Genomic DNA, 25,641 nt, shown 5'->3' with positions numbered 1-25,641 from the left:
ATGTGTTTTGAAGTTTTGTTCATGGGTGCATAAATGTTTAGAATTATTATATCCTCTTGATGAATTGACCCCTTTATTATTATGAAACTAGAGACCCGATGCTTAAAATTCATGTACGAAGTGGGGTTCCTCAGCCCGGCCTGCACCCGCTCCAATCTGGGACCCCTTGGGGGATGTCCAATTGCCTGTGGGATCAGGACTAAACCAGCAGTTGGACATCCCTCTAGCAATCTGGGACAACTGGCTCCTAACCACCCATCTGCCTGCCTGCTTGATCATCCCTAACCCCTCTGCCTGCTGGCCTGATCTCCCTAACTGCTCTCCCCTGCTAGCCTGATTTCCTCTAACTGCCTCTGCCTGTCCAATTGCCCCTAACTGCCCTTCCCTGCCAGCATGATCTCACTCCCAAATGCCTTCCTCTGCCAGCCTGATCTCACCCCCAACTGCCCTCCCCTGCTGGCCTGATCTCACCCCCAATTGCCCTCCCCTGCTGACCTGATCTCACTCCCAACTGCCCTCCCCTGCCAGCCTTATCACTTATAACTGCCTCTGCCTCAGCCCCCACCACCATGCTTTGTTTTGGAAGGAAGTCAGATGTCTGGAAGATGGCCAGTCAACCCGGTCTAATTATCATATTGTGCTTTTATTAGTATAGATAGATTATATAGAATAGGATTGCTTAAATAGGGGGTGGAGGTGAGCCTTTTTCAGCAGGAGGAGATGCTCTTGGCAGACAAAAACATAAAATCTCTATATCTGGACTGATAGCCAGCCATATGCATTATATTGCCAAAAGGGTCACTAAAAAATTGAATCACTTTTTTACACCTTACACGGAACAGCTATTGTCCTTAAAACCCCTCTTTAGTCCTCACCTTAGGTTCTGCCTTCACAATTCACCCAGAGTAAGTTTGATTGATTTGTTTCTATGCCAGTCAGCATCAAAAGCTCCACCTCCCAGGCAGCCATTGGCTTCTTGCAATTCACCCAGATTTGGTTCTGATTGGTTGGTTTCTATGCCAGTCAGCATCTCCCAGCCTATCTCCAGGCCTGATCATAAAGGCAGGGCTGATCAGCAGCCTCCTCAGGCTTCCAGGAGCAGGCTGAATGGCTGACCTCTGGGGGAGAGAGAGAGGCTTGCCTGCTGGCAAGGCATGGAGAAAGAAGTAGGAAAGGAGCAAAAGTGCACAAGATCATCCTGCTTCTGTCTCCATGGCCTCGCCAGCAGCCACTGCCACTCAGCCCTGCCTCTCTCTCTCCCCAAGAAGTCAGCAGTTCAGCCCACTTGCCTGCTGCACATGCATCCTGGCATTCAGTCGAGCCTTGGATCATTTTGGGTATTACAAAACTGACTTTTTATATATATAGATGATTTTTTTTTCCTGGTAATATTATTTGTCCTGAAACCCACCATATTTAATATTAAAATAGCTATCCCTGCTTTATTTTGGTTTATATCTTGTCTACAATTTTCCTTTTAATCAATTTGTTTCTTTACATTTGAAGTGCATTCTTTGTAAATAGCATATAGTTGGGACTTGCCTTTTTATCCAATCTGACAATCTCTACCTTTTGTCTATAGAATTTACACAATTTATATTTAATGTGATTATTGCTATGTTTAGGTTTAAATTTATCTTCTTGTATGTTTTTCCCCCTATGTGTTTCATCTCTATTCTTTGTTACTTTTTCCTTTTTTACATTAATTGAATATTTTTAGGATTTGATTTTATCTCCTTTATTGGCTTATTACCTATAATTACTTCATTATTTTAATGATTGATGTAGTGTTTATAGAATGTGTCTTAATTTATCACAGGGATATTATGCATATATATATATATATATATATATATATATATATATATATATATATATATATATCACATAAGAACTTTACAACAGTATACTTCTATTTCTCCCTTCTTAGCCTTTGTGCTATTGTTGTCTTATGTTTTATATTTATACATGTGGTATAAACACACCCCATTATTATTTTTGTTTAAACATACAACTTTTTTATTTTTATTTTTTAATTATTTTTTAAAATATATTTTTATTGATTTTTTACAGAGGAGAGAGGGATAGAGAGTTAGAAACATTGATGCTAGAGAATCATCAATCAGCTGCCTCTTGCACACCCCCTACTGGGATGTGCCTGCAACCAAGGTACATGCCCTTAACCGGAATCGAACCTGGGACCTTTCAGTCTGCAGACCGACGCTCTACCACTGAGCCAAACCGGTTTCGGGACAACTCTTTTTTTAATCCTCACATGAGGATATGTTCATTGATCCCAGAGAGAGGTGGGGCAGAGGCAATATCAATGTGAGATCAGTTGCCTCTTGTGTATACCCCAATCAAACTGCAACCTAGGTATATGCCCTGACTGGGAATCGAACCTGTGACCTTTTGGTATGTGGGAGGATCCTCCAACTGTGCCACCAAGCCAGGGCAACATTCAGCTATCTTTTAAAGAGATTTAAATAGTAAGAAAAAAATTGTGTAGATTTATCCTATAGCTAGAATTTCTTGTGCTTTTCATTCCTGTGTGTGGATCCATATTTCCATTTGTTAATTTTTTCTTTCTTTCTGATGGACTTCTTATAACATTTCTTGTCATTCAAGCTTGCTAGGGAAGAGTTCTTTTAGCTTTTATATGCCTTGAAATAACTTTATTTCACCTTTGTTTTTTGTGGTGTTTTTTTTAATGGTGTACTTGGCATAGAATTCTAGGTTGTCAGTTTTTGTTATTTTTACTTTAAAGATGTTGCTCCACTTTTTTTGTTTTGCATTGTTTCTTATGAGAAGTCTGCTGTCATGTTTATCTTTGTTCCTTAGTATATAGCATTCCATTGTTCCTTTGGTCACTTCTAAGATTTCATTTTTTTCTTTCCCACTTGAGCAAATTAGCTTGCTATGTGCCTTGGCATTTCTTGTGTTGAGGTTCTTGGGTCTGTGGATTTATAGTTTCATTAAGTTTGGAAGCTTTTGGTCATTTTTTCCCCCAAATCTCTTTTCCAATTCCCTCCACCTCTGTTAGGGATTTTAATTAATATATATTAGCATGCTTAAATATGCTGCTTAAATACACTGATGTTTCAGTTTATAAAATTCTTCTTTTTCTCTCAGCATTTTAGTTTGAATAGTCTCTATTGCTATGTCCTCAAGTTCAGTAATTCTTTCTTCTGTAATGCCCAACCTACTGTTTATACTATCCAGTGTATTTTTCATCTCTTGAAATGCAAGCTCTTTTATAATCTCTTTTATTTCCCTATTTGAATTTTTGAACATGTGAAATAGTTTTAATAACCATTTTTTAATTTTCTGTCTGTAATGTTAACATCTATGTCAGTTCTGGGTCAGTTTGATTGATTTTTCTCCTCATTATAGGTTACACCTTTTTGCTTTTTTGTATGCCTGTTATTATTATTTTTTATTTTTTTACTAAATAGTAGACATTATGAATTTTACTAAATAGTAGACATTATGAATTTTACCTTGGTATGTGTATTTGTGTATGTATGTTAAGCTTTATTCTGTAGCACAGTTAAATTATTTGAAAAAGTATGATCCTTTCAGGTATTTCTTTTTAAATTTGTTAGGTAAGACCAGAGCAGTGCTTGATCCTGAGCTAATTATTTATCCCCCAAAAGGCAAGACTCTTCTGAGTGCTATACCCAATATCCAGTGAATCATGATGTTTTCCAGGCTGACTGGTGGGAATAGGCACTGTTCCCAGCCCTGTGTGAGTTCAGGGTGCTGTTATCCCTAACATGTCTGGTGTTTTTTCCCCAGCCTCAGGCAGTTTTCTCACTCACAGATCGATCCTCTGCAGATCTGCCTCTCTTGGGTAAGGAAGGGAGAGGAAAGTGACTTATTTGTCACCTGTAAAGTACTATTCAAATGTAAGGTTTGAGGCATTACCATGATTTTTCTGCCATTCATTAATGTGAAGATCCAGAGACAAGCCTGTACCCTCCCCAGTTCCTGTGCTTCCATGCCCTTTCCCAATAATGCTTGTGCACTTCTGCTCCTTTCCTCTCACTGCCCATTGGTTCCAGCCGTGGCAGCCTGGAAAGATAATCATTAGGTAATCATTAGGAAGGGAATTCTTTCCTGGACCTGTGGCAGTCACCTTCTCTGGTCCACACTGCCTCTTGTAAATAATAAGAGTGACTTCTCAGCCTCATTCCTCCTCACCCCCAGAGAACAGAGCCAATGGTACTAACTCCGTAATACCAAGAAGTCAGCCCTCGACACCACAAGTGTTTGCATTCACTGGCTCTTCCACCCCTTGCCTTTAACAAGCCATCCTTTCCCTTGGCTTCAGCCCAGGAGTCTGACACCACACCTGCATGGTTGGGATGCCTGTATTTTTTGAGACAAATTATTCAGTACGTTCTGTTTCATTCTTGAGGAGAAAGAAAAAAAAAAAAAAGAAGAAGAAAAAAAAAAAAAACTAAGGGGCCAAGGCTGCACCAAGGGGAATAAAAGGTACACTTACGGGCTGAACTATTTAGGGCATTTTACCTGGCTGACGTAAGAATGGGGGTTGAGAGGGAACAGCAGGAACTGCAGCCCAAATCTCTGCCTCCCATGGGCCCTGCTTAAAATCCTCAGTGGATAAGGGATTGATATCCCAGCACTCATAACCCATTTGTGGCATATGAGTTGGGGAATATTAGTAAGGGGTCAAGCCCAAAGCAGAGGCTAAGAGGCTGGGAAACCAAAGCATGCCTAGGAACTACACACATAATTGAGGTTGAACTCTGGCCCTGGGGCAGAAACTGTTGGTGATTTTGTCAGAAGGTGAGCAGAAGCCTATTTTGATATTTGTCCCAATTTGAGGCAAAGAGAAGCATCAGTGCAGTGCTTTGCTAATAACTGTAGTTGATATTCTCCAGCCGAATTCCTTTTTAAGACGGTGCCAGGAGGTAGGATACACCAAATGGGATTGAACATTGACCATGATTTCTAGCACAGAGGTCTTGTGCCAGGTCTTTGATGAAGGTCAAGGATTAAATATTAGGATTGTTGGGGATTGCTATCATCTGTAAGTTATTAATTAATTCACTAACTATTCATGGAGCACTTCCTTGGTGCCGGGGACTAAGAGAAAGAGGTGAAAGCTATTTCTGCATGTCAGCAGATGGGAAAGGCGAGCATGTGACAGTACCATGGCAGGGTCAGCACTGCTCCCTCTGAGAGCCCAGAAGATGTCACCTAAGCCAGCGTGAGGAGGAACGTGGATAAGTAGATGTGAGGGTGGCCTTCCTGGAGGAAGTGATGCCTGGGCTGGGTCTTCAAAGGTTAGTAAAAGAGTTGGCTGTGTAGCAAAGAAGGGGAGGGACATTCAAGGCAGAAGCACAGAGGCAAGATTCAGTGCAATGAGTGTCTGGGGGAGTGTAAACAATTTATTTCACAGGCTGTTCGTAAGTGGCGTGAGTTGACGCTGCAGGGAAATAACAGGTGTCAGATGAAGACGGGCCTTGCATGCCACACTAAGGTATTTTACCCAAAGGCAGTGAGAAATCACTGAACAATTCTAACGAGAAGAGGTGTATCACAGGGTCTGCATTTTAGAAGCTCTTCTTGGTCGCGATGGGGATGAGGACGGGGCAGTGGATAGAGCAGGAGCCCAGCTTTGTAGCCGAAGGAACTGCTGAGCTAAAGCCAGCCCAGGAGCCCAGCTTTGAATACTGACGCCATGGTCCTCCCATGTGTCTTATTGTAGCTTTCTCTCTATAAAATTTATTATGTAGACCTTCCCTTCCTTAACCAATGGATATATAATAGTACCACTCTCCAATATTAGTCAGGTTGGCTATTCAAACATGCCATGCTTATTCCCATCTCTGAGCCTTTTTGTTCAGCATATATTTAGTAAGGCGAATGAGACATGAGCACTCAGACCAATAGGAAGATGCCCATGGGAGCGCAGGTGACTGTGAGCATCATAGACAAGCACCAAGGCAGTGCTTTGGTAATACTCTAGGATCATCTCTTTTCCAAGAGTTCTCCAGGTGGAGCCAAAGGGCTTTTCAAAGGGCCGTGGTATGGGATAAGCTGAGTACTGTGAGCAAAACGAGAGAAAGAAAGAGAGAGAGAGAGAGAGAGAGAGAGAGAGAGAGAGAGAGAGAGAGAGAGAGAGAGAGAGAAAGTCCTATGCCTAAAATGCCTTCCCCCTCCTCTGCTAAACCCTGCCCACCCTCAGGCTCTGTGTTCACTCTGTACAGAGCCAGGTGGTGTTTCTATATACTATACACCAGTCTTCTACTCAAAACTGTTCAGTGGCTTCCCACGACTTTGGAGTAAAACACCTTAGTATGGTATTCAGGCGTTTCTTTACCTGTCAAGGTAATGTAATGGTTTGGAGCTTGGGTCCTGAAGCTAGACAACAAGATTTTAATCTTTGTTCTACCACTTTCAAGAAATACTATGACCTTGGCCAGAAATTATTAGTGCCTTGGTTTCTTCATCTGTAAAATGAGGTTGGTGGTAGCTATGTCATCTTCATAAGGTTATTGCAAACATAGATGAATTAATATGCACTAAAGCTTTAGAGTGTTCCTTGAGATGTGAAAAATATTTCATACTTATTAGTTATTATTATTGTTAATTTTTATTCATTTTCTTCTTAGCACCCATAGCATGTTTAGTATGTCGAAGCCCTAATGATGTATTATTGTGTTGCATGCCCTGTTTTCTGTATTGTCATATTACATTCAAGAATAATTTTGCTCTCCTTTAAGGCAGCATACATTGCACATGTGCCTGTACTACTGAGATACCCATAGTGTTGGAAGGGGGATGTTAGGGTGACTAGTCATCCAAATCTTCTCAGGCTTGAAGGCTTTCCAGGATGCTAAAATCAGAAAAGTCCTGGGCAAACCGGGGCAAAATCGTCTACCATATAAGCAGTTGGCACTTCTATTTTGCCTTTTATTTATGTCTTTTGGTCCCATACTTGAAAGAAAGCTTGTTCCAAACCTCTCTCTTGACTCCTGGTGGTTTCCTGCAGTCTTTGCCCTTCCCTGGCTTGTAGATACATCCCCAGATCTCTGCTTTATCTGGCCATGGCGTTCTGTCTTTCGGTGTGTGTCTGACTCTTCTCATGGCATTATTTTTTTGGAAGGACACTGGTCCGATTGAATTGGGAGCCCATCCTACTTCACTATGGCCTGATCTTAACTAATTACAACTGCAGGGACTCTGTTTCCAAATAAGGTCACATGCTGAGGTACTGAGGGTTGGAGCACGAACATGTGAGTTTTAGAGGGGACACGGTTTAACCCTTAACACCCAGGTCTTTGGGTGAGTCCCCAAACTCCGTAGAGGCTGGAGGCCTCTCCTCCATGGGCAACACAAAGCCCATGAAGTTACTGTCCTGAATCTACTCCAGTTCTCCATTCATTTTGCGTTTATCACTGACTCTTTCCGCTGCCAGGTTCACATTGTCATTACTAACCACTTATTCACCACTCTCAGGACGTTTGTGAATGTAGGGATACTTAGAAATACAATGGATGCTCGATTCATTCGCTCTAAATTGGTGACTGCCCCATCTTCTTAAAAGGGCAGCCTGCTAAGGAAACGTTGTAGCCATGGCATATATGCAGTAACTACTACATCCTGACAAATAATAACTGTAAGTTGCTGACTTTTAGTGCTCCAGAGAATACCATGGTATGCACAGACAGGGATTGGAGCTTGTGTGTGTGTGTGTGTGTGTGTGTGTGTGTGTGTGTGAATGTGGTTGTGCATGCAGTGGCTTATAATAAACAAACATCAGGAGACGCTGCCCCAACCTTCCTGCAGGCATTACGCCCTGGGCATGTAGGGGACAGCCTGCATAGCCTCACTCAGGCTGAGGCTGCCTCATTCTGTCAGCTCCCTGCCTCGCTGACCCCTTCCCCTCCTAAGAGATAGCTCTGTTTCAAAAGATAAACACTAGGAGTCACAAGGAACGTGAGGGAAAAGTCGAGCGAGTCTCCCAGTTGTTTTTTTTTTCCCCCCTGGTGTTCTCACTAGAAGCCCAGCCGGTCTCTGTGCATGAGGTATTTCCGACTCAGACAGTTACAGCCGGAGATGGCAAGAGCAATGATGGACCTTCATAAGGGTCGGGGGTGGGCCAAGGAGCGGATGGGGCATGGGGACTCGAGCACGTCTCCTCGCTTCCTTCCAGAGCAGCCCACCTCTGAGCAATCCCAGGGACCGAGGAGGCTCCTAGCTAATGCCCGCTTGTGTGCCAAGCTGCCAGGCAGGCTGCTCGCCTGCTGGGAGGCGGCAGGCAGGCTCCCCGCTCAGCTGCTGCTCCGTGCCAGATCGGGGAGCTGTCGGCTCAGCGCCCACGCCTTGCGCTCCAGCTCTGGGCAGCCCCGGGTGGGCTGGGGGAAGGCGCGAAGCTCCCTCCGTGACTGCAAGTTGACTTTCTCTCGCTGTTGCTGCCGGCAGAATACCTACACCAATGCGGACAAGCTCCTAGAGGCTGCGGAGCAGCTGGCACAGACAGGGGAATGTGACCCCGAGGAGATCTACAAGGCGGCGAGGCACCTGGAGGTGCGCATCCAGGACTTCGTGCGCAGGGTGGAGCAGCGGAAGCTCCTGCTGGACATGTCCGTCTCCTTCCACACGCACACCAAGGAGGTAAGAGCCCGCCGAGCCGGGGGCATCGCCTGGGTCGGTTTGTTCTGGCAAGGGTCACGTCCCGTCTCCTTGCCTGATGACCCTCCAGCTGTGCCCAGCGTCCTCCTGGGTGGTCTGGAGGTCCCAGCCTCCTAATGTGGACAACCTGAACACCTTGCTACTGATAACATGTATGTAGCTTCACAGACAATATGGGGCAGAATTTCTTCCTCCTCTCCAGCGAGGAGGGGGCCGCAGAGAGAGGTGGTTTCCGGAGTCTGCTGGCGCTGGAGGTATTTGGGAATCCCTGGTATAGTAATAGTCACTGGAGGGAGAAATAGAAGAGGATCAAGACTCCCTTTCCACCCCATACCCGGTTGCTCCTGGTTGCTGTGCCTGTCAGAATTAGAGTCCCGCAAGAAACGGAGTTTGCAAATGTGCTATATGTTATTTTATTTTTAAAAACAGAAAGTTAAGTCTTTATAATGAGTTCTGCCACAAGGGGATACTAAAGGAATTGGCCCTCACTTTGCCTGAGTGTGGAGTGACAGCCAGTGAGGGAAGGGGTTCGGGGGACCCTCCACACAGGAGGAAGTTAGCTGGGCTTATGTCTGGCCCAGCGGTTCAGGACGTTTAGGACGTGGAGACAGGAAAAGAGAGAGTAGGTGATGCTATGCTGTCGGCAGGGCAGAGGGGCCCAGAGAGAGGAGGGTTGCAAGCTTGAGATTGCTTTACGGTTCTGGTTAGCATGGGGCACTCTGAAATTGAGTAAGTGGCCAGTGAGGAAGCACATTTAGCATCTTCTCTAATAACACCGTTGGCAGAGAAATTCATTAGGTACATGCATGCTTGCATTCCCCCGGGAATTCATTTTAATGGAGTATTAATTAAAGTTTGATCACTGCTCAGGAAAAAAAAAAATTAACCCCACTTAATTAAGTTGATTTTTGAAATTTGAAATGCATTAGGAAGCCTGGTTATTGCTACTTCACAGGCTTCCTGACACTCTGTGGGAATGAATGCAAATCACAGCAGCGCCTATCAGAGGAAAACAGGAAAGGATAATGTTTTCTAAATGGAGATTCCCCAGGCAGATGCAGGGCTGGCGAGCTCCCGGACGCCGACTCTGCTTCCCCTCTGTGGGACCACAGCCACGCTCTGACCAGTGTGTCTGTGAAGCAGGGGATTAGCTTTAATCCAGGTCTTCCTGCCTGGTTGTCTGCTCACTGGTGGCTCACCCCATGCTAATCATGGTCTCAGAAACCAAAGGGTGTGTTTTCTCCTTTAATGATGAGTCTGCAGATGCTAGAATGGAATGTGAATGAACCAAAGCAGGGCAGAGGGGCCCAGAGAGAGGAGGGTTGCAAGGGTCCCTGTAAGGACCGTGGGGTGCTGTCTGTACAGGGACAGGGTGGACTAGGTCAGTCTCCATGGAAAGGCCACTCCTGAAAGGGTGACCATGGCTTCCAGGAGCCCTTTCCAGCTCCCACTGTTTATACATGGAGCCAGGAGGCTCAGGTTCTAGTCCAGATTCTGCTCCTCCTGAACCATGTGGGCTTGTGCAAATCACTGCTTCCCTGGCCCTGGGTAGCCTCCTCTATAAAATTATGCCGGGTTCAGAGGCCTTAAAACTCCTGAGTCCAATGTGAATTCAAGATTTCTTTCCTTTTCTTCCCTTCTTTTTCGTTACTTGATATTGTCAAGTATGTTAGCTAGTACTTTTTAAAATTGGCTACCCACTACTTGCCAGACTCATATATCATTCCACACCATCCTCATGGAACCAGCAATAATCTTATGGTGCAGATTCTTTTTCTTTATTTTTCCCCATTAACATTTATCCCCCCCCCATACCTTCTTGTGCCTCCACCCACCCATGCCCTCCCCCACAATCAGCACACTATTGAACATGTCCATGAATTCTTTCTCTCTCTTTTTTTTTTTTTTGTTCAATCCCTCCATACCTTCCCCCAAAATGCCCTCACACCCAAGTTACCTGCCTGCTCTCTATCTATGAGTTTGTCTCTATTTTTCTTTTTTAGTTCAGTTTGTTCATTAAATTCCACATGAGTGAAATGGTGTGGTACTTGTCTTTCTCTGACTGGCTTATTTCACTGAGCATAATGTTCTCCACGTCCATTCATGCAGTCTCGAAGGGTAAGCTTTTCTTCCTTGTAACAGCCGAGTAGTATTTCACTGTGCAAATGTATCACAGCTTTTTTATCCACTCACCTACTGATGGGCAACGGACTGCTTCCAGATCTTGGCTTTGTAAATAACACTGCAATAAACACAGGGGTGTGTTTACACTTCTGAATTAGTGTTTCAGGTTTTTTTGGGTAAATTCCCAGAAGTGGAATTGTTGGGTCAGAAGGCTGTTCCATTTTGAAGTTGTTTTTGTTTTGTTTTGTTTTATTGATTGCAGAGAGGAAGGGAAAGGGAGAGATAGAAACATCAATGATGAGAGAGAATCATTGATTGGCTGCTTCCTGCACACCCCACACTGGGGGTCGAGCCCATAACCCAGGCATGTGCCCATGACTGGAATCGAACCTGGAATCCTTCAGTCCACAGGCAGATACTCTATCCACTGAGCCAGACAGGCGAGGACCATTTTGAAGTTTTTGAGGAGTCTCTATACAGCTCCCCACAGTGGCTACACCAGTCTGCATTCCCACCAGCAGTGCATGAGAGTTCCCTTTTCCCCACATTCTCGACAACACTTGTTGTTTATTGATTTATTGATGATAACCATTCTGACACGTGTGAGGTGATACCTCTCTGTGGTTTTAATTGCATTTCTCTGATTAGTGATGTTGAGCATCTCTTCAGATGTCTGTTGACCATCTGTATGTCCTCTTTGGAGAAGTGTCAATTTAGGTCCATTTTTCAATTGGATTGTTTGTTTGTTTTTGGTGTTGAGTTTTATAAGTTTCTTAAACTTAAAAACTCCTTATTAGATGTGTCAGTGAATATGTTCTCCCATACAGTGGTTTCCCTTTTCATTTTGTTGATGGTTTCCTTTACTGTGTGATACAGATTGTATTAAACATATTTTCCAGGGAGGGAACTAAGGCTGAGAAAGGAGCTTATGTAAGGTCACAGAGCTCGTCAGCAGTGCGGAGACTGCCTGCCTCCCTACACACTGTGGCCTCGCTCTGAACTGCTACCCACACCCTGCTGTCCTCCTTCTGGCCCCCCCCCACCCCTGTATCTCCTCCTCTCCTCTGCTCTATTTCCTTCTTCCTACTTCTTTTTTCCCCTCTTTACATTTTTAACCCCCAAAGCAGGGGCTTGATGGGGAGGGTAGACCTTAGCTTAGACATGTAAAGTGTGGACAGGGGTGCGGGTGTGGGAGAAAGGAATAATTATTAACCATTATTTTCCCTCAATATCTTTTAGACCTTGTTAAGTTAGGTCCTGTTTGAACCTGAGCCGTGTTTTCACACTGAGGCTCAGCTTGTAGCGGGGGTGGGGAACATCCGGCCTGTGAAATCATTTGGTCTGGCCCTGCCAAGGCATTAGGGGTGAGTTAATGAAATGTTTGGCCCAATAGAGCAGGCTAACTTTTAAGTGGATAATTGTGTTTGGCCTGCGCGAATGATGTTATAAATATCCAACTGGCCCTTGTAGAAAAAAAGGTTCCCTACCCCTGGCTTATAAAATCCATTCATATGAAATACTAGTACTGAAGGGGGGCAGTGTAATCCTGGGGGCAGGTGAAGAAAAAGAACAGGAATGAAAGTGTATTTAACACCTGCCGTGTGCTACATTATCAATCAATAGCCATGAGAATTATCACTTTTATTCTAATTTTACTGATCAGAGAAATTCACAATCTGCCCAGGGTTTTATAGCTAGGATGTGGTAAACTGTGGGAATTGACCCCAAATCTTTCTGACTCCAAGACCCTTGCTTTTTCTCCTGTGCCACACGGATCTTTCATAACGGCCAGAGCATAGAGACTGGGAGGCATTTTCCCCAACCAGGGAACCCAGGAGGCTGGCAGGAAGTAACACAGTCTCTTTGCTCCGGATCCCAAAAGACAAGAGAAATTAGGAGCAGTCCTGCCTGGATGCAGAAGGAGGCCTGTGATTGTGAGGATTCTCTAAATAAGAGATATGTAACTTAGATCAACAAATTCTGACTTTTGTTCGGGATAGAAAGAAAAGCAGCGTTTTGAGTAGCTGTCATGGAGTTCTGGGAGAGTATCTTCAGGGGTCAGCAGGGCTTCCTGTCCGTGTGCTCCCTACCAGCCCCCTTCCCGCCCCAAACCAGTCTGTCTGAGGCCCCCTTTAGGCAGAGGAGAGAGTAAGCCTTGTGTGTGTGTACATACACACCTATGCATTCTGTGCTCAGATGCATGTATATGCACATATACATGTGCACACATAGACACGTATAGGTTTTACACACACCCACATGAAGTACAGTACGATCTTGGATGTCAGGGGATCTGATTTTCACATCTAGATCTTTACTTGGCATGCTGTGTGCTTTTGGGAAAATTACTTAATCTCTATTACTTTGTGATAATTATGATGATTATTACAGAATTGAATGCTATAATACTAACAGCTATATATTTTTTCCTGATAGAAAACTTCCTCCCAAATTTATCCTTAGAGCATCTCTGAAGTAGGCTTAATAAGGAACTTTAGGACTCAACTCACGCTTCATTTTTCCTTGAAATTCTTCCCTGGTGCTTCCCACCTCCCAGCAGACTGGACCGGAGCACCATGCACATACCTCCATCGATGGTGCTGGGATCGCACTGAGCTGATTGGCTCTTTGTTAAATCCAGAGTGCTCATATATGCAGTATGTTTGGGGGTTTGGATGTGTGGCTATAAAGTCTGCTCTACATTCTGCTGCTATGTCTGATCCATAGAAATGCTGAATAAATATGAACAGGTTTACTTGACAATGGGAAGCTAATCATTTCATTAAAAAAAGAATTTTTTTAATGGGAAAAGAGGAGAAAGCTCATTCAATCATATGTTTGTTCAACTCCAGTTCTTTGACTTAAACTCTGTAAACAAGGTATCTAAAGGGGAGTGGAATGGGGAATCTTTATCTATGGAAACTTTTCCCAAAACCTGTGTAGCAAGCAGAAATGCATTATTAGGGTAGGCAGAATTGAGCATCCTTGGATAGTGTGGTGAAGAAGGAACTACTGTGGTTTGATCTTTCCATATTGTATTTAATATCTCTCAAGCCCTAGTAAGTGTGAGTCCTATTTGATCCTGGGCCTAATAACTTGTAACTCCTTCTTCTTGGTTCTATAGGCAAGCTTCTGGCTTTTTACTCAAGGCAAGATTAGTAGCCAAATCTACAAATCTGTTAGGGAATTTGGAGTTGCTATGGTTGTTTTTCCTCTTACAGTAAATAGAGTGAATGGGTGATCTTCCACTCAGTTTTACTAAGTGGCTGTGCGTGATATTGGGGTTCCTGGTAAATAATTGTCATAGATCCTTCCTGCCGGATTATGATTAACTCTTTCCTTATTTCCTCCTTTCCTTTCTTTTTTCCTTCATACTTAACTACAGTTATTTGCTGAGTTTTTCTTGAGTGCCAATGTATAATAGAATGACATTGGAAGATGTAATTTTGAAGGAATAAAAGCCTCCTTTATAAGAGATTTCTGAGCAGGAACTGCATATCCATCTCCATAAATGATGTAAAACCTCAACATCCTAGGACTCCCCAGGCTGAAGTTCATAATTTTACTTTTGTCCACTTCCTACATCAGAAGATCTACTCTAGTTAGGATCAGAGAGAAGACAGAAGAAAGATATGAGGAAGATACCCTCCAGGCTCATTTCTTCTGCAGATTGAAGAGTCTGCTTGATCCTGTTGGCCCTGCTCTGTGAATTCTTATGACCATGGAAGTCTGGATGGGAGAGTAAAATCCTCTAATTATTTCATTTCAATGTTAGTCATAATCTTGACTAATTAGAAGTCATCTTAATTTTCCATGCTGGGTGACTTATTAAGCAAATCATAGTGCATCTATATAGTGAAACACTATAAGTCACCTTGTCAAAGATCATGATTGGCATAGGAAGGGCATGTGTTGTAAGACATTAAAAAACTGTATTTCCAACATGACCACACATAGAATAAAGACTAGAAAGAAAGGTGCAAAGAAGTTATGAATGCTATGGGTGGTTTAATTTTTCTTAGCATTTTTTCGACTTTAAATGTTTGCTTCAATATTTTCAATTGAAAATCAGAGACAATCTCAGTAAGTGTTAATTTACAAAAATAAAACTTTCCATTCATACTTAAAAGAGCTGTGTGATTAAAAAAAAAAAAAGTGACAAACATGTGGTTGGGACCTTCTTTTGCAACCAGAGCCTCAGCTATTAATACGTATTGTGCTGAACTTTCAGATGTCTCCTTTATGCCTGGGGACAAGGACAACTAGCTGTTAGCTGGTCAGGAGAGCCAGAGAGAATGTAGGAGAAACATTTACCCATGGCCTCATTTTTTTTCCTGTGAAAAGACACTTATAGTGTTATCTGCTCTTCAGATATTATCTAATCAGAATTCTTTTTCCTTGCTGTGGGTCCATGGAAATACTATAATTGCTGGGCTTTCAAAATATCCATTGTTAGATATTTTGTAGTAATAATATGAAAGTTAAAAAGGAATGTGGCCAAAATAATCAACATTAGCTCTTTATTAGATTGCTTAACTAAATGCCCATTTCTATTTGTTTTTAACCTAGAGAAATCATTCCTCCATGCTGTGTCCTGCTCAAATAGGCACACATACACACACATGTGCGCACGCACACACACACACACACACACACAAATACCACAGGTTCAAGAGTGGTTGGGTAGGTTTTAACTACCCACCCACTCTAGAACCAAAACTAAGTCCGTCTTCCACAGGGAATGATGTCCTCAAGGACAACACAGCTTCATTCCCTATTTCTACTGCCAAACTGCCATGGTGTTTATTTAAAAACTAAAAGCTGGTAGTCAATGCCAAAGAAAAACAGTCTCTTCAAAATGAGGGCAGCAGAGGTTCATGCTGTGGAATTGCTGCTCCTTCAATATCTCCAGGTCAGTCTCGTGGAACAGCGAAGGCGGCCAGAGCCGAGCAGGAGAAATAACAGTCTGCAGGAGAAATAACATCACCTCTTTTCTTAACCACTTATCCATAAGCCTTGTGGTTCCTATAAAACCTTCCTTCCATGCCCCCTGCTTCCTGTCTTTTCAGTGGCCCTTCACTCAGGCTGCTTCACATGCAAGCATAGCTGGCCCTCCTGTACTCACTGGTTTCACTCTTAAAGCCAAGCTTCTGCAGGGCATTGAATTCTACCCCCTGCCAAGGCTCTGGAAATTCTCAAATTAGGACCCTTCTTTTGGATGCAGATATTTTTGGCCACAACCATATGTGTTCTCTGAAAGAAACACCACATGAAACCATCTCAGTGTATATGTCAGCAGGGACCAAGCAATCATTGACAAGCAGAGAGCAGAGTCCTACATGAGTGGGGCTCAGTACAGGTGCATTTGATCAAAAAGAGGGGGTCTGGAAAACGGCTGAAATGGGAGATTCTTTCTGGGGAGCAGGTGGGTTGATGGAGAAGGTGCAGGGCTAGCAGAGGGTAAATAGGTACCAAATTGGAGAAGAGGAGGAAAAACCGTCTGCTTGCTGCTACCAAGCTCCCTCCCTCACTCCATAATTTTACCTCCTTCTGGCAATTACTAGCATGTGATGGCTTGAAGTGAGGCTTATTCTGACATGATCTTGCCAATGGAAGTGGCTCTCTGATTTGGATTCTTTTCAAAGCAATTGAGGCATGTTCTCCAGGGATAAGTCATATGGACACATAAAGGGAAAGAGGCCGATAGCACATTCAGATAGCAGAAAATTACAGCCTAAGAAATGGACAATTAACCTTTGCTCATAGTTTTGTGACAATGATGTTTATTTCTGTCCACTAGATGCACCTGAGTCTGCAATTTAACTTTGCTGCCACCAGGGGGTGACAGTGTACATATGGTCCCCTTGAATTTCAAGTAGCTTTCTACTCAAGCTTTCCAGGTTGTACTGGTGTCTTAACTTGTCAGGGAAGTCTGGTACTCACTGAAGTCTGGGAGAAGTGTCTTAACACAGTTACCCTCAAACTGGTGCTACACTGTTTGGACTTTGGATGTCTTGATGTCAACGCCGTGAGTGCAGTTTTTCAGTTTAGGCTGGCATCTCTGTTACTGCCTCCATCTTTATATCAGCTTTGAAGGGAAACCATAGCATGTGAGAGCTAGGCGAGACCTTAGAGACAAGCTAGAAAAACCACACACACGCACACACTCACTTCATTTTAAATATGAAGTAATTGAAGTAAAATAGTTTTCCCGGGTCAGAGAACTACCCAGACAAGGGCAGAATCAACAATTATCTTCAGCAAATATCAATTCTATTCAAGAACTCCTTACCCTCTGGGTTTTTTGTTTATTTGTATTGTTTTGTTTACAGAAGGGAAAATAGAGAAAGATGTCAGGGACCCTTTGTCTCTAGTGCCAGTCTCCTTCCTTGTCTCTGAGTCATATCGTCTTCCATCACTAGCCATTTTGACATTTTATTCTTCTGAAGGTAGTAGACCTGCCTTTCCTTACCAGTCTGATAACCACTGGGCTGTGCAACAACTGGTCTTGTACTTGCTTATTTATCTCTTAGCTAGTCTCCCTCGGCAGAAGGTTTTAACTTCAGGAGACAGGAGTTTCTTTATAATGTAGTGGGATATAGGAACAGAAATCTGAAAAGCCAGTTCCAATTCATTAATCAAAGAATATTTAGAAGGAGGACACTTTTTTCTGATGATATGAACTTGAGGTCAGTAGGTGTTCTCAGATGTCCCTAGTCTTTTTGTTTGTAACTCTTACACTTCGTTGTTGCTGTTTTAGCAGTTTTTGTCTTTTACTGTCCCTACAGTTTAGCTAATGATCACCAGGAGGAGGAGTGTTATGAGTCATGGTGGATTTCCTGAGGACAGAATGACACTTCCTTCCTAGACTTACATCAGAGATGGTCAAGTTTTTATTAAGGAAGGGGAAAGGAGCTTCAAGCAATGAAGCCATTAATATAGCTTAAGGATGGTACTGACAACAGAATTACCTTAAATAAAATAAAATAAAATCCTCAAGACACTTCTCTGCCTCTTTCCTGTCTCTCTCCTTTCTGTATCAGTAAGTACCAGACTTCCCTGGCCAGTCTTCAGTCTCAGTGCCTGCACCACACTGAGACATTGAGTTTTAATTACCTGCTTCCTCTTAAATTACCTGCTCCAAATCTACAATTTCATCACTCTTCACATTCCCGCCTTTCCTTCCTTCATTTTTCCCTCCCTCCCTCCCTCTGTTTCTCCTTTCCTTCCCCCCCTTCTTTTCCTTCCTTCCTTCCTCCCTCCCTCCCTCCCTCCCTCCCTCCCTCCCTCCTTCCCTCCCTCCCTCTTTTTATTCTTTTTTCCCCTCATTAGAAATATCTGAACTTTCCAGTCTCTAGGCCAGGGGTGGGGAACCTTTTATATGCCAAGGACCATTTGTATATTTATAACATCATTCATGGGCCATACAAAATTACAACTTAAAAATTAGCCTCCTATATTTGGTCAAACATTTAATTAACTCACCCCTAATGCCTTGGCAGGCCCAGACCAAATGATTTCATGGGCCTTATACAGCCCTCAGGCCGGAAGTTCCCTACCCCTGTTCTAGGCTTTCCTTAAACATCACAGGACAAAGCAGCAAAAACAGAAAACAGAGGCCCAGCTCAGCCTAGCAGACTGAAGAACCAAATCCATTGTTGATCTACCAAATTCAAATGAAGGAGTACTTCAAACTTTCCCTCTGCCTGCTATTCTCTTGAAGGTAGACCTTCCTTCATACCAGAAAGTGGGAAGTAGCATTAAACTATAGTGACCAATATCCTGAAATCCTGATTTCAATCTAATTTGAAATAAATACATTCATCCTTGTAGGAATATATATCCTAGCTTATGTATATGTTCTGAAAAACTTGTTTTGTGCTTTTATAACAAAAAGCTTATTTGTAAAAAAAATAAATTGAACTAATTACAACCAAATTACCAGCTGCTAAATGATGGGGGCTCTGAATAATAATAGTTTGGTTATAGCTATCATCACAATGCTATAGGCTTATTAATAAGGCTACATATTTATTAAAAGCATTAATAATAAGTATATCATTCAATCCTAATAATCTTTGAAGTAAGCAGGTTCTTATTGTTCTACTTTGCAGATTATTAACTGAGGCTCACAGAGGTTCTCACCTGTCTAGGAAGGACACTCTTTCTATACTGTTATTTTCTATCTCCAGGACTTATTAATCTTGTCAACTCATTGTCTTCTCTCTCCTGTCTAAAAAACAAATAATAACTTGTCCAAAATCTGAAGACTATTTTTGTCTGTTATTTCTTTTCTCACCTTTTATTACACAGGCCATACTATGATTTCTCATACTAAACCAAATAGATGAAATAATATTCTCAAAATGGATATTTATCTATTTTTAATTCATTTCAGAGAGGGAAAAGGGGAAGAGAGAGAGAGAGAGAAATATTGATGTGAGAGAAACAGTCAATCAGTTGCCTCCCATATGTACCCTGACCGGGGATTAAACCCACAAACTAGGTATATACCCTGACCAGAAATTGAGCCTGCTTCCTTTTTTTGGTGTAGGGGATAATGCTCCAACCAACTGAGCCACCAGGCTGGGGACTTATCCATGTTTTTAACTTACAGAAGGTTAGGACCAAAAAGTAATTAACAACTTCATTTCATGCTTTTCCTAACCTATTTCATACATAAAGCCATGGCAAGCAAGGGGGTAGCAGTGTACTCAAAGGCAACACTTATGGAAAGAACAGGAGCCAAAATCTCTCTCTCTTTTGCTTCCCCCACCCCACACCCATTCCCCGGTAGAGCCCTGAGCTTATCTTTCTTGCTAGCCAGCTGAAGTGTCCCTGTTTCTAAGCAAACATCCGACTCATCCTTCATTCCATCATTTATGAAAGTGCTCAGCAAGGATAGTTAGAAGTGGAGCACTGTGGCAGGCCACTGAAGACCTTGTTTCAGTGTGAGGAAGAGCTATCAATAAAAGAGTTTTTAGTAATTCAGTTCAATTTTCCATCATTCCCAGATCATTCTGTTCAAAACACTGTACCAAGCTTCCCCCCACCACCACTAATCCTTACCCAAAGATACTTTTTCCATTGATTTTTTTTTTTAAGAGAGTAGAAGAGAAGGAGGGAGGGAGAGCAGGAGAGAAAAAAAAATCCATGTGAGAGAGACACATCAATTGGTTGCCTCCCATATGCACCACAACTGGGGCTGGGGATCAAACCTATAACCCAGTCACATATCCTTGACCGGGAATCGAACACGAGACCCTTCAGTGTGCAGGCCTATGCTCTAACCATTGAGTGTAGGTTCAGCAGCCAGGGCTACACCTAGCTATTTTAAACTTGTCTGAGTAGCAATATTCTGACTGCATTTCATCATCTCGAATACCATGGGGGGAATATACTTATTTAAGATAAGATACCTCTTTTACCATGCAAATTCCTAACCAACCTAGAAATCCCACAAAGAACAAATTGATTTAACGCAGCATATTATTTCCTTAATTAGCCTTCACTTGGATCTTATTGAGTATCACATTCTTCTTTACGTGTTTGCAAAATGGTGATAAATGTCTAGGAATTGACATGTAGCTGCCTGGAGGAAGTGTGTGGAGCCCTCCCTTTCCTCCTTTCTGAAAGATAAAATAGTATTTGTTCATCACCGCCTCCTGTTCTTCCCAGTCTCTCAAACATGGGTGATCTCCCTGCTGTAAGACCACCAGTTTCCCTGAACCACAAGGAAGCTAAGCCAGGAGTGCCTCCCACCCTTAGGGAATGCAACACTAACAGGGTCAACTTAGCAAAGATGGGTCATGAATATCAATGTAGAAGCACAACCAGAACCCTAAGTGCGCTGATGAGGACAGTCTGGCATTGCACTGGCTGCGTGGCGGTAGGTTGCGTGGCCCCAGCCCGACTTTCTTGCCCGTGCGCTTGCCCCAGCCCTGGCCTCTTCTGTCTGCCCTGAGTGGAGTCTCTGCCCTCTCCCCACAGTTGTGGACTTGGATGGAAGACCTTCAGAAGGAGATGCTGGAGGATGTCTGTGCAGACTCGGTGGATGCGGTCCAGGAACTGATCAAGCAGTTCCAGCAGCAGCAGACCGCCACTCTGGACGCCACACTCAACGTCATCAAGGAAGGCGAAGACCTTATCCAGCAGCTCAGGTCAGCGCCTCCCTCCCTGGGGGAGCCCAGCGAGGCCAGGTCAGCACGGGCGGTGCTTTCCAGTGGGAAATGCCTCAGACTAGACACGAGATAAGTCATGTCCCGGCCTTGGCTCAGCCACAACCAGCTTTGTGGTCGTGTGTGATCGTCCGTGTCTCCATCTGTCTGATATAAAAATGCCTGCACCATAGGCAACTTGAGTTTAAAATGAAAAAGTAAACAGAAAAGGGCTCATCTTCTAAAGCATTATTTATCACTCATGTTGTTATTCAGCAGTCAATAAGTCACATAAGTACAACAGAAATTAGCAAAACGGAACAGGAAAAAACAAATAGCATCTTCATTAAGAATTATGGCATATTTAGTCACAAGGAGAAAGGGCCATCAGCAATAGAGTGTTCTTTAGATCCTGATCTCAGGCTGAACTCTGAACTCCAGTGCCCTATTCGGCAAAATGTAACCCAAAATGGTTGGCTTTGGCCCATGTGGTGTGTGTGGTGGTCTCCTGCTCTGTTCTTCGTTACCTACTTAGCACCTTTCCACCATTCCTTGCTGCCCAGATAACAAAAATCTTCCTGTGTCAACATAAACTAGTATAACTCATAAGAAAAACCTCCTATTTACTCAGAATCATTCGCACCATTGCCTCCTTTCTGTTGGTGTTAACATCTAGTTTCCTGCCCCTGTCAAGGGCCCTGACTCAGATACGGTGTCATGAGGCCTGGAGCGGGTCCTCGGCAGCCAGCCCCGTGCCCAGGTGCTGTCTGAATGGGGTTTGATGGTGCTAATGAGGCCTGCCCGCAGGGACGTGTTCCTATCCCAACATCACCGAGCACTGGGACCTCTGCCAGCTCCGGACAGAAATAATCTCATCAACACGTCCCTGCCAAGCCAGGGCCTGAGGGAATGACTACAAGTGAGAAGGCTTTCCCCCCACATCAGTTGTCTAATTAAATAAACAATGAGAACTTACCTTTCAGCGTCCCTGGCACATTTTTTTTTTCTGTTGGAAATTAATTATTTCGACTCTAAGTATGCACACGAGATGTTCTGAGTCTTGCTGTTGCATACTAACAAGACAGTCTCTGTCTCTAGATCCCTAGATTCATCTTCATGCAAACCACATGACAGTTTTGTCTGCTCACCTAGGAAACTCCACTGTTCCTTTTTGTGAAGAAAACCATAAAGAGCAGGCAGGCACCTCACCTCTCTGGGCCTCAGCTGCTTCGTCTGCCTGATGAAGGGGGTCACGCTAGATCTGTCGACTCTGGGATCTTGTGATGGCTTTGTGTTTTCTCTCCTAACATTTTCACAAGCTTGGCTGACTTCAGTCTCTGTGGGGCTGGGTTTGTCGAGATGCCTTTTGCTCTTAACAACTGCCAACTTGCACCATACCTCGGGGCAGAAGGCTCCTCAGAGACGGTGGAGGCCATGACATGGCCGATGCCAGTTCCTTCAGTTTAAGTTCCATGGATTTCAGAGAGAATCACAGGCATGTGAACAAGAACCAATGGTGACAATGTATTCCTGCCCTGACCTAGCCTGAATCTAGCCTGGGCTCTTCTCCCTGATAGCAAGACCAGGCAAACAGAAAAAGGTATAAATGATGCCTAGTGGGCCATGGCCGGCTGCTTCACACAGACCAGGCACACATCTTCTTGAGGCCTGGCACTCATCACTGAAGTCCCTACAGGCGGCTTCCCATCCTCTCTGTGATTCCCAGTGAGTGTGACACTGACGTCACTGCTGTGCAGAAGGTCAGAAATGATGCTCTTCCTTCTGAAAGGTGTGTAATGTAGAGAGGCTGAGAGGGGTTGTCAGAAAGAACGGCCACATCCTCCCAATAGCAAAGCTTTCAACAAGTGCCATATTGCATAGTATGAGCACATCTCTATGTGCCTCGTGACTGGGGGTGTCCACACAATGGTGGATTTCATGCCCAAATAGGGTAGGGCTAGGAGGTAGGATTAGGAGCTGTCTGAGTGATAGAAGGAGAAACTCTTGGCTAACTGGTCTTATGCTCCCTTCAGAAGCAGGGAGTCTGAGCTCAGATACCACTGCTTCTGAGACATACGCAGATGCAAAGGCCTGGTTTTCAGAAAACCTGCTGATGAGAGGATTCAAAACTAATGATTTCCCCCTTGTCTTTTGACTTCTTAAACGGTATAAGAAAGCAAGACGTTGCAAGATATTGAATGTGCCCATTTATTTCAAGTTTTAGGGTTCCCGCTTACCAAGGCCCAATGAGATGTTACCTTCTTAACCTCCAGTTCTTCTATTACAGTGATCTCTTTGAAGGTCACCACCATCTCACCTCTCAGAGCAGATCAATGTGTTTATCTCGTGGTTCCCCTCTACAACCTGTGCCCCCCACCCCAATACTTCTGTATAAACTCAGAAAGTGTATCCTTCCCATCTTCCTGGCTAGATTCCACCTTCTTCTAATGCCCAAATCAGAACCCATCCTATTTGGAACCTTGTTGCTGTCACATCTTCTTAAGCCCTTCCCTCTACTCTCCCCAGCTGGGCCAGTGTCCCAGCCAGCACCTGATATTTCACTTGTGTACTTTCAGGAGTAACAGTAGTCCATAGAGCACGTATGGTCACAGGACACATACCTGGTCACAGAACACTCTCACATACACTGTCTTGTTTGACAACAAACTATGAAATGAGCAGGGCAGGGATTATGAAGTCCACTTTACAGGAGGCAACTGGGATTCGGGGAGGTCATTTTTCAAGGCCACTAGCCCATGTGTATCAGAGGGGACTTACTCCAGGATTACAGCCTCCAGTCCCATGCTGTCTAACTACAGCTTGGAGCCTCTGTGAGGACACTAGCCTGTAACCTGGCATGGCATTATAAAAGTGGGTGAATAATATTGGCAGTCATGGTCTTACTTTAACAACAACCCTGGGAAGTAAGATTAGGAAGAGTTTTTTATTCTATGTCTTTAATGTGTCAACTCTTATGCATTGTGTTTAATGTGTCTACTCTTATGCATGTGTATATGTATGAGTGTGTGTAAAACTGTACAAATTAGAGTACGCATATGCATCGAATAATCCCATTTCTCCAATGGTTTATGCTCTCCAAGAGGAGCTGCTGTGCTGTGAACCCTAAAGAGGATGCATGTGTCTTTGGTTCACCCACCAAGCAGATGGTGCCTGGCTCTCAGCAGGCGTTTGATAAATGGCTGTCACTTGAGTCACTCAGCTGATTCCCATCCACCTTGTTCAGAAGAGGAAGGCCCCCTGCTCCTCTATCACTTCTAATATGCAAGGCCCCTCCCTCCTCTCTCCCTCTGCCACAGGGACTCGGCCGTGTCCAACAACAAGACCCCCCACAGCAGCTCCATCAGCCACATCGAGTCGGTCTTGCAGCAGCTGGACGACGCGCAGGTGCAGATGGAAGAGCTCTTCCATGAGCGGAAAATCAAGCTGGACATCTTCCTGCAGCTGCGTATCTTTGAGCAGTACACCATCGAGGTAGAGCCTGCGGGGGGGCAGGAGGGGCAGTGGGAAGGGGCCATGGAGAGCGCTGGGAGGCCTGCCAATGGCCTGTTGCCTGGCCAAGGGCACTGCCTCGGGGCCGAGGAAGGACATGTAGCCTAAGGAGAATGGAAGGATTTTGCACCAAGGATGCATTTATAGAAGTCAACAAGTTTTCATTCCGCCTTGTTATCTTCCTCCATCTTTCTCACCTCTGCTGCCCGGTAGAGCTGTGTTTTACTGTCTGGGGACAGCTTCCTTGAGGAGGTTTTGGTTGCTGTGCTTTGGACGCTCAGTACTTTGGTTCCTGAAAGGCCATGGAGCTCTGTATGGGGCATGAGGTAGAGTCCTGGAATTCTTATCGTCCTGAGTAGGTAGGTGTTAAAATTAGATCTTCTCAGTTGATGACTGTAGGTTAGAGATAAGCTGACATCTGTGTGACATCCAGGAAGCCGGGAGCCACAGGAAGGAAGACCTGTATTTGCTCAGTTTGCTTCCTGTTTATTAAGAAGGTAAGTCTGTGCTCAGCCTACTTGGTGGACTCCTCGGTTCATTCTGAAAGGTCAGAATTGGGTGTTCTGGTATAGTAATATAACTTCGTAATACTTGTTAATAATGTCAGCCCTGAACAATATCCACCATTTGTCTGTTTGCTTGCTTGCTTGCTTGTTTTGAGTCAGTAACTAAAGCCAGGGCAGTAGGGTTTCTGTGGTGTGGAGAGTGTCAGACGCTCCAGTGCTTTGCCCTCAGAGGCAGAGGGTTAGATTAAAAGCATTGTCTTCTCTTTGCTTCCAGCTGGCGTGGCAAAAGGGAAATTCAGCTCTCTACTCACCTTTATAAAACTTTGCTTTGCATTTCTACCATCTTTTCCCAGTTGGGGCTTCTGGGAGTCTGGGACTGATCTTTCCAACAATAACTGTGGAAACTTCCTGGGAATGGGTTTGGAAGGAAAATGCCTTGGTTAAAGTTGAGAGCTCCAATATCCCATCCCACAGAGGGCCAGAAAACCGTTCTGTCAACAGCTGCCTTTTTTTTTTTTTTTTAATCAATCCTGACCCCAAAAATGTTTATATTTAGAATAGAAGCTGTGAACGACAAGCAGTCCTTCCTGTCGCTTCCTCTTACCCTCTTTCTCTTCTCATAAACCTAACACTCCTGCCTCCCCAGAAGCCACTGCAGTTTCTTGCTTCAAGATTTC

General features: G+C 43.9%; 1 protein-coding gene across 31 annotated transcripts in view; it reads left to right on the top strand.

Moving 5' to 3' along the window:
- The window catches only part of KALRN (kalirin RhoGEF kinase), a 640,493-nt gene that overhangs the window by 333,835 nt on the left and 281,017 nt on the right, over nt 1–25,641 (top strand). For 23 of the 31 annotated variants that reach the window (XR_004989615.2, XM_036447855.2, XM_036447861.2 and 20 more), the window contains exons 11-13: nt 8,458–8,649; nt 20,782–20,990; nt 24,266–24,440. Coding sequence is in view for 30 of the 31 variants with exons in the window: in XM_036447855.2 (XP_036303748.1) it covers nt 8,458–8,649; nt 20,782–20,990; nt 24,266–24,440 (576 nt within the window). In the remaining variant the exon portion in view is untranslated. Of the gene's footprint in view, nt 1–8,160; nt 8,650–20,781; nt 20,991–24,265; nt 24,441–25,641 lie in introns of those variants that run through there. The other 8 variants (XM_036447859.2, XM_036447857.2, XM_036447879.2 and 5 more) reach the window with 5 other exon arrangements.

Source organism: Pipistrellus kuhlii, unplaced genomic scaffold (assembly GCF_014108245.1).
Source record: "Pipistrellus kuhlii isolate mPipKuh1 unplaced genomic scaffold, mPipKuh1.p scaffold_m20_p_2, whole genome shotgun sequence".
NCBI lineage: Eukaryota > Metazoa > Chordata > Mammalia > Chiroptera > Vespertilionidae > Pipistrellus > Pipistrellus kuhlii.
This window is presented reverse-complemented; position numbering and strand designations above follow the sequence as displayed.